Below are 17470 nucleotides of genomic sequence, written 5' to 3' on the forward strand. Positions count from 1 at the left end.
TCTATGAATCTGGATATTTGGTCTGTTTATTAAGGATCCCATTTGATTCATCTGTGCTTTTGGTTTTTATATTTAGATTGCAATGGTATCTTGCTTTTATATTTGTCCATCCTTTCCCACAAAACGTGATTTTCATATACAGGAATAGTGTTCATCATATATTTACATAAGCGAAGTAGACAACATTGAAACTTAATCTCATCACCACACACACACACGGTGTTCCCTGAACCCATACATCTTACAAGATCTAACAAAGGGAAAACAGACCCATATTTGTTCATAACCTCATGCACACTAAAAACGCCCACTGTATCCATTCTATGCATCCATACGGATGATGCACCGAAGGCTATCGCCGTCCAGCATATACTTGAAGATCGTATTGATTTCAGTGAAAGAGACTTCATGTGTGATAAATTTCTCCACTTCAAGCTCCTGTGCATCACCACAGAAAATAAATAAATTGAAGAAAGATACTATAGTTACGCAAACTAAGCGATATATTGGGATAGATATAGTTAAAATGGCTTATGTGAAAATGAGCCCAATAAGAAGAAATATTCAAGTTGAAGGTCCTACATGAACGAGATGACCTCAAAAGAATGGGACATGCACTTGCTTTCTATTCATTATTAGAAGACTTGGGCAAAGTAGAATTCGTGTAAATTTTCCAGGAATTAAATTTACCTTGTTCATGTACTTTTCTACAATGGAGGGAAGATCAGAACGCGGTTTGTAAGAAATCTGCAACAAGTTATTCTGCAATGCATAAATAGCTGCTGGAAGGCCTGATGCAATCAATGAACCAGCCAAAGTCCACTCTCTGCATAATTTCTTCAAACTGCTTTCTTTTGCTAGGAGAAATAGTGCACAGATAACCTATGGAACATAAGTTAGTAAAAAATATGCCTCTTGCCCATTTGAATATAGATTAAGTCATAAATTGAGAATGAAGAATCTATGGTTTATGAATCACCTTTGCTACCTCGCAGGTTAGAACAGATGAGGTCAAAATAACTTCTCGTCTGTGGCAAGAATGAATCAAGACATTGTGTTAATGGGTAACTAGAATGAAACAAACAATGTAAGTTAGGCAGCTTTTTAAATGTAGAGTGGATAAACTCCTGAGAAAGGTCTTGAAGATGGAGAAGATGCTAAAGTGAGATTTGAAAAAATTTAGTATGAAAGGATTTGACATTCCATCGTAAATAAATAAAACAACAGATCGCTATCTATCAATTCTCTACTTCATGACACTTCATAACAAGCAATGAGTTAAACCTGAAATCCCATCACTACAAACAAATATCTAGAAAATAAAAAACACAAACAACAACAACAACAATAATAATAATAACAATATCGGGTCTAGACCCATAGTTTAGTTGGTTGACATATTGCAATGCAAATTTCAGGTTGTGGGCTCCTGTCCAGCTTATCCATTGAAAAAAAAACAATAACAATAATGGTTGATCATTACCATTTTCTTAGATATTTTGATTCTAATTACAATGGGTCAATCATGATCAACATATTCAATTCAAACTCTTTATAAACCCATCTGGAAGTCATTGGAAGCATAGTCACACAATTCTCCAAATCATCACTAATAGGAAAATAAACAAAAAGAACATTATAACTCGGAAGAGAAGGACCTAAGAGGGTTACTCCAACATTTAGGCATTACGTAACCAAAAACATAGATTACATGCTCTTCAATCTTCAAAGTATCACTTGAAATAGGAGCATAAAGCTGCATAAAAACAAAACATCTCTTAGAATTTTCTCATTCTAAAGGCCATGAATTGTTTAAAAGAATTACATAATGATATAAACAAGAGACAAAACCTGCGTAACGTGAAACATTGCTCAATGCTTACGAGTTCTTCTAACGATGAAACCCATATAAATAATTTATCAAACTAAAGTATTACTAAACATAGTCACCAAGTTAGAATACAAGACTTAAAATGGCAAGGTAGAAAAATAAAAAAGCTGAATATTTCCATTTTGTGAGTTGCAAGAGAGATGGAGAATCAAGCCGAATATTTCCATTTATCAAAGCTGTATATTTCTATTTATCAAATAGCTACTAACCTTGACTATATAAAGGACAGAGTTCTGTCCTCTCCTCTTGTACACTTGAGGCAAAATGCTATCTAAGTGAATTTATTTGAACGTGGCGAAAACTTGTACCAATCAGGACCTGCTCATATGTGAGCTTGTTTCTTATCTGGTGGGCCATTATGATTTTAATGATCAAATGTAACTTCTTTCCTATTTCCTATGATTTTAACGATCCACAGCATCCATTAACTCTAAAATTGCCTTCTTTCCTAAAAGGATAGCATTTAGAAAGAAAATCATCAAGTTTTTCAATTAATCATCAACACACGGAGACCATTATTATTTCGAAAGAAAGTCAATGGTTTAAACCCTAAATAATGTTTCCAATGAAAGAATGTTAACTACACTCTCCCTAATAAAAAAACCCTACAAATGAGAAATATATAAACTATCTGTATACATAAAAAAACATAACCTTAAAAATCAGAAACAAAAAAAAAAAAAAAAAATCCCTAATAAAAAATCCAAACCCTAAAGATAAATTTAAACAAATCAGAGATATAAATTCGAAAAAAAAAAAACCCAAACACCCACAAATAATTCTCAAATCGGAATTTTTTTATGTGAAATTACAGATGAAATATTCTTAAATCGGAATTAAAAAAACCCTAAATAATTACGTATTTTTTGTCTTCATCAAATCGGAAATCAAATTAATCCAAAAAAATGATTAGTTTACCTGCCATTGAGCTTTCCTTAGGGTTCACTACTGGAAAATCACGAAGAGAGAAGAAGTTTGCAGTGAAGGCCGTTCGTGCGAGGTAGTTGCAGCGAGGAATAGGGAGAAAGTGCGAGAGAGAATGAGAGACAGAGAGGGTTTCAGCGAGAGAGACGAGAGAGAGAGAGAGAGTTATACTTCCTGTTTCGTTTGGGTTTTAAGAGATCAGCGAGAGATAGGAAGAAAGTGCGAGAGAGAATGAAAGAGAGGGTCGAGAGGGAAGGAGCGTGCAACGAGAGCGAGAGAGAGTGTGAGAGACAGAAGGTTTCAGCGAGAGAGACGAAAGAGAGAGAGAGTTCTAGTCTCTGTTCAGTTTCAGTTTTAAATAGAGATGGGGAGGTAGCACTAATTAGTTGTAAATTGAAGGATGGCGGTGTAATATAAGATTTTCTTTTAACTTAAACGCAGATTTTGCGAGATTCAATCTCGTCCGTTCAATGCCGTTATATCCAACGCTGTAAAAAAGTTTGCCAATCCGTTAGCCAGCGAACGGGACCCTATATATATATATTATATATATATATATATTTATATAGATATAGATGGATCAGGATCCGTGTACACACATATCTACTCATGTATCTACAATGTGTTTTGTCCTATGTGGGTTAAAAGTTTTGGATTGAATTGATTTTTGGTGAGGATGATCTCTATGACAAGGATATCATCTTTGCAAAAAATCAGCTAATTCTAAAACTTCTAACCCCATATTTATGAGTTGAAGAATCGTGGACCGTCCATTTTTTGTAAATTACTTTTGATGTGATTAAATTTTTTGGATTGAGTTGATTTTTTATGAGGATGATGTCCTTATCATAGAGATCATCCTCACAAAAAATCAGTTCAATCCGAAACTTATAGTCATATAGGACAAAACATGTTGTAGATATATGGTAGATATATGTGTACATCGAACTCAACCCTATATATATATAGGGAAGGGATCAACAGACAAAATCTGAGACCAACATCCATACAAATGATCGTGATCGTTGGATGCCCACAGATCCACCGGTGGATCTCGTTTAAAACAGTCACTTAAGTCACTAAGGCTTACAAACTATGTATGGTTATATAGAAGCCATTCTCCCCAATATCCTTTAAAACATGTTTAGAACAAAATGATGAACCCATATGATCACCTGTGCCATTATCCTTTAGACCAAAAAAGTAAAATTTTCAACTTAATCAAACCTGTTATTCAGCAAGATGGTGAAATATTTTGTCTATTTCTTTAAATACACTCAGAATATCGACCAAATCGAGCAGAATCCTCGACTAAGAGAAATCAAAATAGAGGGATTGATGTGGGTTATGCTTAGAGATAGAGAGAGGGGGAGGACAAGCTGGGTTCAAGAAGATGCCTGAGTGAATGGTTTTGAGTCGTTAGGGTTAGGGAAGAGAGTGAGAGTGAATACGAGGTGAAAACTTCGTCATCTTTAATGGTGGATCTCGCTTAGATTAGACTGTTAGGATTGTGCGTAGGAGAGGTGAAGAAGAGAAAGAGAGATTTGTTTTATTTTGACTTTTGAGGATTTGCAAATAAGCGGGGATATAAGTGGGGAGGTAGTTGCAAAGAGAGAAAACTTAAAAGAAACGTGACTTAAGTGGTTGTTTTAAACCAGATCCACCATTGGATCCGTGGGCATCCAACAATCACCATCATTTGTATGGATGTTAGTTTGAAAATTTGTCCACTGATCCCTTCCCATATCTATATATATATATGAAATGTTTAGCACCAAACATTTTGGCAAAACATGGGTTAGAAGTTTTGGAATGGGCTGATTTTTGGTGAGAATGATCTCTACAATGAGGAGATCATCATCACCAAAAATCAGCCAATTCCAAAACTTCTAACCCCATCAAAAATGGTTTAAAAAAAATGGACGGTCCACGATTTTCAACATCCAAACATGGGGCTAGAAGTTTTGGAATGGGCTGATTTTTGGTGAGGATGATCTACTCACCGTAGAGATCATCCTCACTAAAAATCAGCCCATTCCAAAACTTCTAACCCATGTAGGACAAAAAATGGTTGGCTAAAATGTTGGCCAAAATGTTTGGTGCTGAACGGGACCCATATATATATATGGGTCAGGATCAAGGGCCATATGAAAAAACATATGTAAAAACAATGTAACATTAATAAATTTTCAAAATATGGATTAGAAGTTTCAGATTGAGCTGATTTTTTGTGAGGATGATTTTTATGATGGGAAGATCATCCAAAAAAGAAATCAGTCCAATCTGAAACTTCTAACCCCATTAAAAGTGATTTAGAATGTGGACCGTCGATTTTTTGTCAATTTTTATCAGTAATTTGTAAATCACTTTTGATGGATTTAGAAGTTTCTGATTGAGCTGATTTTTTGTGAGGATAATCGTCTCATCATAGTGACCATCATCGCAAAAAATCAGCTCAATCAAAAACCTCTAACCCATATTTTGAAAAACCATTGTTTTTTCATATGTTTTTACATATGCCCTTGAACCGCCCCTATATATATATATATATAGAGAGAGAGAGAGAGAGAGAGAGAGAGAGAGTAGAAGTATTTATTCATTCTTTTACTGTTATCTCATTAATTTTTTTTTCTATTTTAAACTATTGTGAGTGTTGTTGCGAACTTCGTGTGTTGTCCAAGGAATAATCCTTTGAACTTGACAAGATATTTTATTTAATAGAAGAAAATTCCTAACCTTTTAAAATATCATTTTCTCAACCTCATCTCAAAATTTTATAAAAGCCCTCTAACAATAGAACAAAGTGTAAGTGTGTAACCAATAACCTAAAGTAAGAGCATTTGAAGCAAAATAAAATTTCAAATTAGGCTCTTCTTAGGTGCTGTTTGTTAAACTGAAAAAAATAAGTGATGAATAGTATTAAGCGCTGAAACTTAAAAATGCTGAATTTAAGTGCTGAAAAAGTTGTTTGTTTAGATGCTGAATCATATTTGTTATACATTACTGAAGTTGGTAAATTGTCTTTGTTAAACTTACAATTATATTATACATTGTTCGCATATTTCTAATGCTTATTTCTTATCAAACACAATAAAATATATTATTTCTTACAAAATTAAAATATAATTCATTTTTAAATAATAAATAATACTCAAATCTTCAATTTATAAATAATAATTTTTATTTATAAAAGCCCACAAATTTCAAATTAAAAATAATAATGTCATACAAATCACTAAAATTTGAAATTAACATTAAAATAACTTAATTTTGGATGAATAATTTTCGATGGAAATGAAGGATGTGTAATTATAAAAGCACCCTATGAATTAATAAGGGCAACCCACACCATAGCCAATTTTTTTGTTTTATATGGGTTAAAGTTTTTGGAATGAGTAAATTTTTAGTGAGGATTGTCCATATGGTCTAGAGATCATCCTCACCAAATATCAGTCCATTTTGAAACTTCTAACTTATCAAAAATAATTTTTAAAAAAATGATGATTTACGGTTCTTGTTTTGATAGGGTTAGAAGTTTTTTGAATGTGCTGATTTTTAGTGAGGTCTCATTGTAGAGATCATCCTCATCAAAAATCAACTTATTCAAAAACTTTTAACCCATATAAAACAAAATAATTTAGCCATGGTATAGGTTTATTAATTTGTGGGGTGCTTATATACTAATGAGGAGATCATCCTCACCAAAAATCAACTCATTCCAAAATTTTTAACCCGTATAAGACAAAATAATTTAGTCATGGTGTGGGTTTATTAATTTGTGGGGTGCTTGTATACTTATTCATGGGATATAAGAGGTAATATCCTTTTAAGAATAAGGGCATACTTGTCCATGCTCAAAAAAACGAAGGGCATACTTGTCCGTGTCGAAAAAAGCGAAGTGCTTATCGTTTGGACACTTTTTTTCAACATCAAAATAGTACTGAATTTTTTTCACTTATTTTTAGCAATAAGCGCTGAAATATAGAGTAAACAAACGCGCTATTTTAACAAAAAAAATGTTAAATTTAATTTTTTTCAGCAATAAACGCTGAAAAATAACACAAACAAATACTACCTTAGTTGTATAGGCCCATAGGATGTGGGCCTACAGTCGACATTCACCCAGTAATAGTGCTCAAAAGATTTATCACATGACACTTTAAAGCATGTAGAGAGATTTATTTGTTGCAATTTTATTACAAAAATTATCCTACTTATATCAAGTTTGTTACTAAACAAACCTTACTTCATGAATATAACTAACATGGTCTTTTGGTCCACATAGTTTATCAAATTGGCATCCAACACCACAACTTTATAGATTTCAAAAAAATATTCATATTCAAAATAAAACAAAATTCTATTCAAGTTCCACAAAAAATGTTTAAAAGGGCAGGTTATCCAATTCCCAAATTTAAAATTAAAATTCAAGGATGAAAATTAATTATTTTTTCAAAATTTTTTTTATTTTTTATTTCTAAGTTCATAGAATTTTATTTTATTTTTTTGGTTATCAAGTGCATGAGATCTTGTTTTTGGACGCCACAAATTGATGGAGTTAGGTTTAGCTAACCGCATCAATTAAAAATTAAGAATTTTATGATTAAGTATAAAAGTATAAAAGTAAGGTTCAGTAAATAACAAATTTCACAAAGTAAGGTTCCCTTGGAATTGTCAGAATTCCAAAGGAGTTTTTATAATAAAAATGCAACACTTAGGCCTGCCCGATAAATATCTCAAGCATTTACTCTCGAGCCGTGCACTAGTGGAACAGGAACAGAGAAATGAAATATGACTGATGAGATTTTGATTGTACGAAAACAGAAGCAGAAACACGTTAATACTCATTGATTCTAACAAACCCATTTGCTACTTTTGCACGCAGCCCAAACTTTTTAATCACCAACCATAATGTGCCACGTAGACACTGTAATCATTCTCTACGAATGAATAACCCTAAAGGTTCAAGATCTTAAAGTTGTAGAAGGGCATAATGGTCATTTGACATGAAATTTGTATTGTCTGACCTTAGTCAAAACCCAAAGTGTATATTTCAAATTTTCACCAAAATCCAAAGGTATCTCAATTCTCAAAATTACCATAAGTTTTAAAAGTAAAAAAAATCTTAGATGAGAAGCATATTTACCACTTGGGGTAGTTAGATTATCACGACTCAAGTCAAAAACCTATTCTTCCACAAATGGCGAAGACAAATATCCATTTTACCAGAAAACATTTCTTTAAGCCTATACTGCCTAGATCTTCAAAACAACTTGTGAGTTCTCTCTCTCTCTCTCTCTCTCTCTTCACAATGCATAAACACATAAACTCAAAAACTCAAATATTATTTGAACAAAGAATTATATTTTTTGATTTGTTGCAGTCGATTCCCAAAAGATTTCTGAAGTACTTAGATGGAGAGAAGTGTAATGGAGAAGTGATGTTGAAGAGTAATAGAAGCACTAATGGGAAATCATGGTGTGTGAAGATGAATAAATTTCGATTTGAAGAGGGGTGGAATGATTTCTTCAAAGATCATGATCTACATGAAATGGATTTACTTGTTTTTGGATACGAAGGTGGAATGGTGTTTAATGTTATGGTGTTTGATGCTACTGCATGTGAGAGAGAATATCCACCGTTCGATTCCAAAACGGAAGATCAAGAAGAATCAGGAGCTACAGAAGATTCAAACAGTAAGTTTTATCTCGTATTTCAACTTTATTATTTCTCTGAAATATGACTCGGGCAAGATATCACGGAGTTACTGAAAATTACCGAGTTGGCTGGGTTTAATATTTTTTTTCAGATTTTCTATTAGCGCACCAACCATTTACTAATAAGTCATTTATGTTTTAGAAATTTGATGTGTGTTATATGTAGAAGTTGGCGTGTTAATAGAATTTCTAAAATTTATCTAAGGGATTTGATATTACCACACCATTATAGCATCACTTTACCTCAAATTTATCCGAGTGATTTCTTGCTCCCAGCCCAACAACCGATTCACATATGACGTGGATGATGTAAGCAATTGAGAGAAAATTTCTGTCTTCCTGCCCACGAATTTTTAATTTTTGAGTTTTTTTCACTAAAACACATGGAAAGATAACGATTAAAAACTTGAGATAACGACTTGTTTAGATGATTTCAACCTAAAAGAATTATTCTTGATCGATTTTCATAAAAAAAAAAAAAAAAACCTTTAGTACATACATATGCAAAATGTTTGAAAAATCTTTGAAAATGACTTTTTCTTCTTAAACCCTTTCAGACGGAATAAAGCTCTAAAACTTAATTGAGACACACCAAAACTCTAAATTTTTTTTAATGAAAACAATGAGTTTGAATGATTAGGGCATTCAATCATGAGAAATGAAGGAGATAAGGTCTAGGGACTGTTATAAAAATAAAAATTTATTAAATGGACTATTAAGAGATCGTTCAGAACTTACAGATTATTTAGAAGAAAAAAAGTCCCTTCACCAAGGTTCTTTTAAGTAATTTTTCCTAAAAATTAAGGAATATTTTGATAAAAATGAAGATATGGTGCCTCTAATTTTCACCAAACCTGAAGGATCTACGTATAATGATGATATGGTGGTAATTTGCGCTTAATGTCGTTCGTAGGTGCAGAGATTATGCCTGAGGTTGTGGGAGTTGAAGCAAGGTCTAACTCTTCCAAAATCATACATTTTACGGCCATCATCCAACCGTACAACTTCACTCATCGTATAATGGTGAGTATTCTTTATGAATAATGATGAAGTCAATTGGTAATACATAAGTGGCTGATGCGACAAGGGCACAGAGTCCCTGATCTTTTCCTCGATATCCAAAGAAAAATATCTATGATTTTATGTCCTTGCCACGTCAACTGCCGCGTGCATTTATCACGACTCATTCTTTAATGATTTTCTAACTCCTCCATGTGGCATATTCAAAATACTTTCCTGACGTGGCATGAGCTAGCGTTATATTTTTTATACCTTGCGATACACATCTGCACATCCCCATAAAATCTATATAGATGTGTATTGTAATGCATAAAATCTATGATTCTAACACATGTCACATCAAGAGAGTATTTTGAGCATGGCACGACTCTTTTTTATAACATAAACACAAAATTAATTTCTTTTTAATTTGTAAAATTCTAAGAATAAAGGTTGAGGATAATATTCTTATCCTTCACTCTCAAAAATTAATTTTCTTCAACCTTCAAATCTCAAGAATAATTTAAGATTTTTAGAGGGGGTTGAAGATGATTGGTTTTGATGAGAACCCAAAAAACATCATTTATATTATCTGAAAATTTTCTTGGATTTAGCCAAATTAAAGTTTTTGAAGCCTTATTGAGTAATTATCAAATCCCAACTTTTTTTTTTCTTTCTTGCAAAGTGAATCTCAGCTTTGTTATTAGGAAATTTTGCATAAAAATTTCCTAGGTTTATGACAACAGTAAAAGAAAGTGGAAAATGTCAACTTTTTTTTTTAATACTCAAAACAAAACTATTTGCTACAGTAACTTTTTTTTTTTTTTTGGGATAAAAATGTTCTTTCCTACAAATTCTCTTATAAACACTTGAAAAATAATTTTCTAAATTTTAACTTACTCCTTCCCAATATTTTATACCATTGAGAGACAGAGAGAGAGATCCATTCTCTCTACCAAAATCTATCAAAAAGCCATTGGAGGTCATTAAAGAGGTTATAGATTTGAGGAATAATGGTGAACCTTGTAAATTTATGCATTCTTATGTTAGATCCACGATTTATTAAAGATTTTCATCAAGATTATCAATTTCTCTTCTATTTCCTTCATTATTTTTGAAAAATCGTTTATGCATTCTTATAATCTTGATATATTATTTATTTATAGTTATATAAATGGAAAATAATAGCAAGTTTTTTTATTTTAAATTTCACATAATTTTTATTGTTTTGTTCATACAATTCAACCAACATCAAATCTTGATGCTCGAATGTATTATAACGTCAAGGTTCAATAGTAACTATTGTTGAACCTTAACGAAATTGTCTAATAGAAGTTCATGCAAGTAAAAAATGTTCACATCATTGAACCTCGACAATAGTAACCTTTGAGGCTTAGTGGTATAATACATTACAACGTTGAGGTTCGACACAGGGTAAGTATAAATCGTAAAAATTCCGCGAAATCAAACTTTTTTGTTACCATTTTCTATTTATATAGCTATAAATGAGAATATTTTAATAATTTTTAAAAAATGGAAGAAATTGACAATATTTTGTGGAAATCTTTAATAGATCATGGATCGAACATGAAAATCCGTAGATCTGCAAGGTTCACCATTGTTACTTAAATCTTGAGCATTTTAGAATAATTCCAATGGATTTTTAGTAAGGGAGGAAGTTACAATTTCAAAATTTATTTTTCAAAGAATTTGTTAGAGAAATTATAAGCGTGGGCATTTATGTCCAAAAACACGAGTTCCTGTAACAATAGTCCTATTTTGATTATTAAAAAGAAAAGTGATCCTTTTCTGCAATTGCCATAATTCTATGAAATTTTTATGCTAAAAGTCCTTGATACTATGCTTTAGAATATATATATATATATATATATATATATATATATATATATATATATATATATATATATATATATATATATATATATATATACACACATTTTTGCATAAAAAATCCATAGATTTATGGAAATGGGAAAATAGGGCTACTTTTTTTATCACTCAGAATATGATTATTTGCTATAGATGAAGAAGTCATGTTTTTTAATCGTTTTATTCGTATAGAAGATGCAAGAAGCGTTTTAAACATAGGATGAGCCAAGACCCATTATTATTATTATTCTTTTTGTTTATCTACTTTAATGAGCGAGGGGTCCTATCGAAGTCCGATACAAGTCCAACAAACTAAAAACTAACCCATGGACCCTGTAGTACATTGCTCAACATGAACACTACTCAAATATCCAATAAAATTTGAAAACATCATTAAAAAATCACATGTAGGCTGTTTTGGGTCGTATGGAAATAACAGGATTATGACAACTAGGTGTTGTGAATCACGCTATCAATGAAGACAGAGAGATTTGAAATCTTTTTAGAAAATAATAAACTATGTGTTTAATTTGATACACTCCCTAGTATATGTAAGGAAGAAGAGACTTTAATGTTTTGGTCAAAATGGTTCTAACCTCAACTATTTTGATCTAAAACACCTATTCAATGTGTATGGATTCAACTGTGTAGAAGCAAACACACCTATACCATGTGTTTGGATTGTATCCAATGCATATGGATGCATAATAATAAGATGATCTCATTTTTTAATGCACCCTTTCAAATTCCTTTGAGTTATTATATAGTAGAAAATTATCCACGTGTACTCATTTCAATTTGATCACTGATATGGTCCTACATGTTGATTCTTTGATTTTGGACTATTTCAACTCGAATGTGAACCTGTGATCAATCAAATCGAATAGATCAACAAGACACCTGTCAAGGATGTTACAAATTTATTTGAAAGTACCTCAAATATTTGAAAATTATAAAAATACCCTTCTAAGAAATGAAATTATGCATGGGAAGTGCTACAAAATCATCTAGAAACACCATATATTATACGCCTATACTGTTGAACTAACGTTAGGAAAAAACTTTTTTTAAAATGTCAAGCAAGTTCTTTAATCTTTTGAAATCAAATCGGAACCCCCAAATTTTGAAAAATCTAGAAAATCTTCTAGTTCATTAAACTTTCCAAATCATTGCGAGTCGTGACTTAGTGGGACTGTGGTTCCAAACTGATCAATTGCTTGAGCGATAGAAGATAATGTTGGTGTATGCGTCGAACAGTCGGACAGTCCATTTATCTGAAGCTTCGATAAGACAACCCGTGCTCTTGCAATCGAATAAAGAAAGATGAATTGGGTAGTGGGTTCCAAATCAATCAAATCAAGTCAAATCCAATTGAATCGTTACGATATCAAGGGTAGATGCCAACTTTTTCCAGAAATGCCTAGTCTTTTGAGATAATTAAGATAGATGATCAAATATTTTTTATCATTCCAGTATTCAAAGGTGAAATGCAGTATTGGTGCATGAACTGGGAGCCTTCGTACGTTAAATGGTCTTTATGATCCTACTTGATCGATCTAACTGACACCTAAAAAACGATCCATGGTTAATTCTTTGGACGCTTTGGTTGATTAGAAATAAGCCCATTTTCGAAGATCCTCTCATATTGGAAAGTGCAGCTATTTCATTGGTTTCGAAATGGCCTGTGGAGCTAAATCACGTTGCAAACTTCAAAACAATTCCATCCTCTATCGATGTGAATCACCTTGGAGATTTAGTGTGGTTGGTAACACTTTTGAAGTTTGGATGGAGATAGTCCACTTTTAAAATTCAGACTTTAGAAATTTTATTTCCAACCTATTAAAATTCTATTTAGTTTGGCAGTTCTTTCATCAATATACTTTAGCTTAGCTAAAACAATCGTACTAGAAGTTGACAAGAATTGAAAGAAAAAAAAAAGTGATGTTTTTGATTCCAAGTATCCTAGGATTGAATTGCAACCACCAATTGGATCAGTACCATCTTATACCAATTAATAAGTAACAATAGATGAGTTAACTTAGGATGTATGTTTCTTAAAATATTTATTTTCTTGGAAATTTAATATTTTTTTCGCTATAAATTGCACATTTTTGGGGGTAAGATTTTCATATTCTTTATAAGGTATTTCTTTTAATAGTTTGAGAACCCTAGAACTTGGCTCTAACACCAGCTCCCAGGTGAAATTGATAGTGTCGTGTGTGTTGATCAGTATTTCCCAGGGGAATTTGGCAGATCCAACTTTCTCAAACACAAACCTCGCACAATGATCCTTACAGATAAAGAAGGAAGATCTTGGCATGTAAATTTAAGGTACAAGAAAGTCAAAAGTCGAGCTCTTATGGGACGTGGTTGGCGTCAATTTTCTGATTCAAATGGCTTGAGAGAAGGAGATGTTTGCACCTTCAAGTTGATATCAAATGGGTTGAAGCCTGTGATGGAGGTTACCATCACTCCCTTATCTTCAACATAAAATTAACTCGCTTTGTTGTGTTGTGGACTATCTACAGATTGATTGCAAAACAATATCATGGTTCCTACCTTATGTATGTGAATGCCCATGTTTTGGATATTGAAGTTGTTTGTTTTTTTTTTTTTTTGAATTGGGGTCAAATGGGTATGTTGCAAGGAATGAAAATCAATTCGGGTATTGGGTACAGTATTTTGTGTTGGCATACTAATGGAGAATGACATATTGACATTTTGAAGTTGTAGATGGACCATTATTTGATATAAATGTCCATTTCACCAAGATAGTTTATGCAAACAAATAAATTAGAAAATTCTTCATTGAGTGCTTCTATTAACAGACCAAAAATAACTTATAACACACCAATCTAACTCTTGATGATCGGTTAATTTCAAAAAGATTTGTGTGCTACTAGTAAAAGTTGGTGTTTCAAAGGAATCTCTCTCCTCATTTTATATGAATAAAGTTCAGAGATTTTTCCCAACACGTGTGCATACAACTTTTGCAAAAATTCCAATAAACTGCTCAGTTTAATTCCAAAAACATGTTTTCGAGCAAGTTAGCACTACGTGAAAACTGAACTGAAAAATTCAACAGATAAATTGATGGGCCAAGGCCCACGGATTTAGAAACTCAAGGACCGTCAAAATTCTTGATGTTTTTAGATTTAATGGCTTAGAGTTGTCGAATTTTCCCATCCTTCATTAATTTGACAGTTTCAGCCCGTTGAAAACAAAAATTTGACAATAAAAATTTTGATGCCAATTCGACCTTTTTGTCTGTCGAATTTTATAATATTTGACTGCCTAGGGGCGTCAAATTTGAGCTTTATTCACATTGTGTAGCTGGTAGGTATTTTAATTTAAAGTGACGATATCAATGGTAAATTTAAAGACAATTGTCATTTTTTAATGGAGAGATCATTGGTAATTATCAGCGAGAATGTGAGATCCACAATTAAATTAGAATACCTACCAGTGAACACACTCAAAACCATGTCATGAGAATAAAATTGAATAGTGTACTGAACTCAGAATTTTGTCATAATCAACACACAAATGGTAATTTGCACACCCTACAATAGAATTAGAGTTAGTACTCCAACTTATACTTATCACACCCCAATTTCTTAAATTATTTATTATAACCAATTAAAGATTAAAACATTGAGTTTGGCTAGCATTACTAAGGTCCTTGGGCTCACCTTGTGGCATCCAACAACATGATGGATGCTTCAGGGTTGTAGAGGAGAAAAATTTATGAACATTGAGGATATAAAAAAAATTTTATTTTAAAATTTAAATTTGGGAGTAAGGTGGAAGTTAGGTAACCTTCCATTTTCAAAACCTTCAACCAACGTTAATTAAAATAAATTGTTTTATGAATTATTATTATTTTTGAATTTGAGTTTTTCAATGAAATATAGGGGGCTGTGGTATTGGTTTGCTGATGTGGTATCTATTTGAGCAAAACGACCCTAAGCAAAACTTAAAATCTTAGTAAGTTAGTAATGAAAACTTTCTCTAAAACATTAGATGTGCATGTGGCACAATTTGATTAAGACATAAACACATTGGGCTGCATGAAAGGCTTGATTAGGAGCCAGAGGTTTTTAAGGTAAGTGGATCATCTGTGGCACACGGTTCCTGTAGCACATATCCAACGGTTGAAAGAGCACTGCCACATAAGCCATACAATTAGATCCCACACTTAAAATAATGGGTGTTTAGTAGCCGTTCATTTTCAAAGACATGGATCTAGAGTAAAAAAAACAGTCTTTTTAAAAAAAAATTAAAATAAAATCTAAGTGATGATCGCAAAAGGTTGAGATGTTAATTTTTTTCTAAAATAACTCTCTCATCCGTTGGATCTGTGCCATAGGGTGCTAAAGGAACTGTGTGCTACAAAGAATACACTTCCTGTTTTAACACCAACTAAAGTATGCCTGGTAGACACCTATCCTATTTTATAGGAATGGGGCAGTATATGGATCCTGACTCTTATTTGAATATAGATTTACTCGACAGACCTACCTGTTGCATTTTTATTACAAAACCCCTCATGAAGTTTTTAAAACTCAAAGGGAATCTTAGTATATGAAGTTTGTAACCCACCAAACCGTACTTCATCAAGTTTGCGACCCAGCAAAACTTGGATTGGGGATCCGCATCATAAAATCTTAACATTCCTTGGAGTGGATCCTAATTGCATCAATTTTTGGCATCCAAAAACATGATGTGGTGTCACATGGTTATAAATGACAAAATTCTAAGAATTTTGAAAAAAAATAGAATTTCAGCATTGAATTTTAGTTTTACATTTGGGAGTTCGATAGTCCTTTTTTTTCAACACCTTTGATTAAGTTCAAAAATGATTTTTTTTTTCATAAAAAAAATCTTAGTTTTTTCGTAAAATATAGGAGGTTGTGGCGTTGGATTGCCAATTTGAAAATTCATGTGGGTCCAATGACCCTCAGTAAGATTGCCATTTCGGAAGCTTCTTGTAGTATGCGATGATGGTAGTGAGATCGTCACAATTGTCGATTAAAAGGAGCTTATTTTGAAACAATGGGTATACTCTCTTATAGTTCTCTACTTTACTTTTTAAGGTTGAAAAGTGAATTGACCCCTTTTAATTTCCATCTGCTCCTTAAGAATTGTGCCATGAAGCTTATACAGAAGCCCGAAAAGTCGTCTATCGATTTTGCTCCATGTAGACTCGAGGGGAATATCTGACGAAGAAGAGTGTCCTTCCCTTCCTCTAGAGCCATCACTTGCTTGTAGTGGTATAAGTATTCCATAGGATTGGTGGTGTCACTGTAGAGATTGAACTTAGGAATAAAGTATTTCCTAGGTATCTCCTCCTCCATAGTCACTATTATGAATGGTAAGTCCTTCAAATCTCTGACCGCCAGTTGTGCGAGTTGTTCGGCTAATTTTGCCTTTCCAAGAGCTATTAAAACGTTGAATTTCTTTTCTACTTCTTGATCATCGAGTCTAGTTCATTGTAGTTAATGAACTCACCATTGTTTTCTCTTACTGTTTTTTATTGCGCTACTTTAAGATGATTAGTGGTTTTCGACTCCACCTCTAAGACCTTTTCCCCATTGAGGGTAGGAAGATTCGTATCTTCTTGAGGTAAATTATTCCTACAATGGTGAATACCTTGGTTAGGTATATTTTTGTCTCTCAAAGGTTTTGAGCCCTTGACCATTGAGTTGAGTTTGTAACCTCTCATTCTCTCTACGTAGAGCCGTCATTGTTCCTTGTTGTTCTTGCATCTGATTTGGATCGTAAGGAGTTGATTTTGCATAGCTTTGAATATCTCTATTTGGGTTTATGGTTGGTTGGATGTACTGGCCATTGGGGTGAAATGATGAAGTGAATAAAAGGTCGGGGTGTTACACGAGTTAAATGACCTAAGAAGGATGCCCTGTGACTTTGACTTCAACTTAAAAGATGGCTACCTCATCAAGGACTAAGGGTCTTATTAGTTGAGAGTGCTGCTTTGCTAAGCATGCATCTATATTGATCGAGCACATTGTATGTGTGAAATGAGATC

The 17470-nt window shown here is 32.7% G+C and overlaps 2 protein-coding genes across 7 annotated transcripts; one reads left to right on the forward strand and one right to left on the reverse strand.

Annotated features, from left to right (window-relative positions):
- Positions 1-90: 90 nt before the first annotated feature.
- LOC147410370 (UDP-N-acetylglucosamine transporter ROCK1-like) lies at positions 91-3327 on the reverse strand. 6 transcript variants are annotated; one of them, XM_086434577.1, is made up of 7 exons: positions 2810-3314; positions 2100-2339; positions 1852-1905; positions 1659-1756; positions 980-1028; positions 691-882; positions 98-438 (listed from the first exon to the last, which is right to left on the reverse strand). In XM_086434577.1, the coding sequence occupies exons 3-7, from the start codon at positions 1867-1869 to the stop codon at positions 322-324; spliced, it is 474 nt and encodes a 157-aa protein (XP_086290703.1). In that variant the 5' UTR covers positions 1870-1905; positions 2100-2339; positions 2810-3314; the 3' UTR covers positions 98-321. The 6 variants fall into 6 exon arrangements, 5 of the variants coding, with proteins under 5 accessions (XP_086290703.1, XP_086290712.1, XP_086290695.1 ...); XR_015176490.1 differs by having other exon boundaries at positions 91-438; positions 980-1068; positions 1678-1756; positions 1852-2339; positions 2810-3327; XM_086434586.1 differs by having other exon boundaries at positions 1852-2236.
- A 4866-nt stretch (positions 3328-8193) lies between these two features.
- LOC147410371 (B3 domain-containing protein REM8-like) lies at positions 8194-14022 on the forward strand. The gene is made up of 3 exons (XM_086434771.1): positions 8194-8511; positions 9446-9555; positions 13652-14022. Exons 1-3 carry the CDS (start codon positions 8256-8258, stop codon positions 13910-13912), a joined length of 627 nt encoding a protein of 208 aa, XP_086290897.1. The 5' UTR covers positions 8194-8255; the 3' UTR covers positions 13913-14022.
- The last annotated feature ends 3448 nt before the right edge of the window (positions 14023-17470 follow it).

The sequence above is a fragment of the Akebia trifoliata genome, chromosome 1, assembly GCF_017979445.1.
Source record: "Akebia trifoliata isolate Shusen 1 chromosome 1, ASM1797944v1, whole genome shotgun sequence".
Lineage (NCBI taxonomy): Eukaryota > Viridiplantae > Streptophyta > Magnoliopsida > Ranunculales > Lardizabalaceae > Akebia > Akebia trifoliata.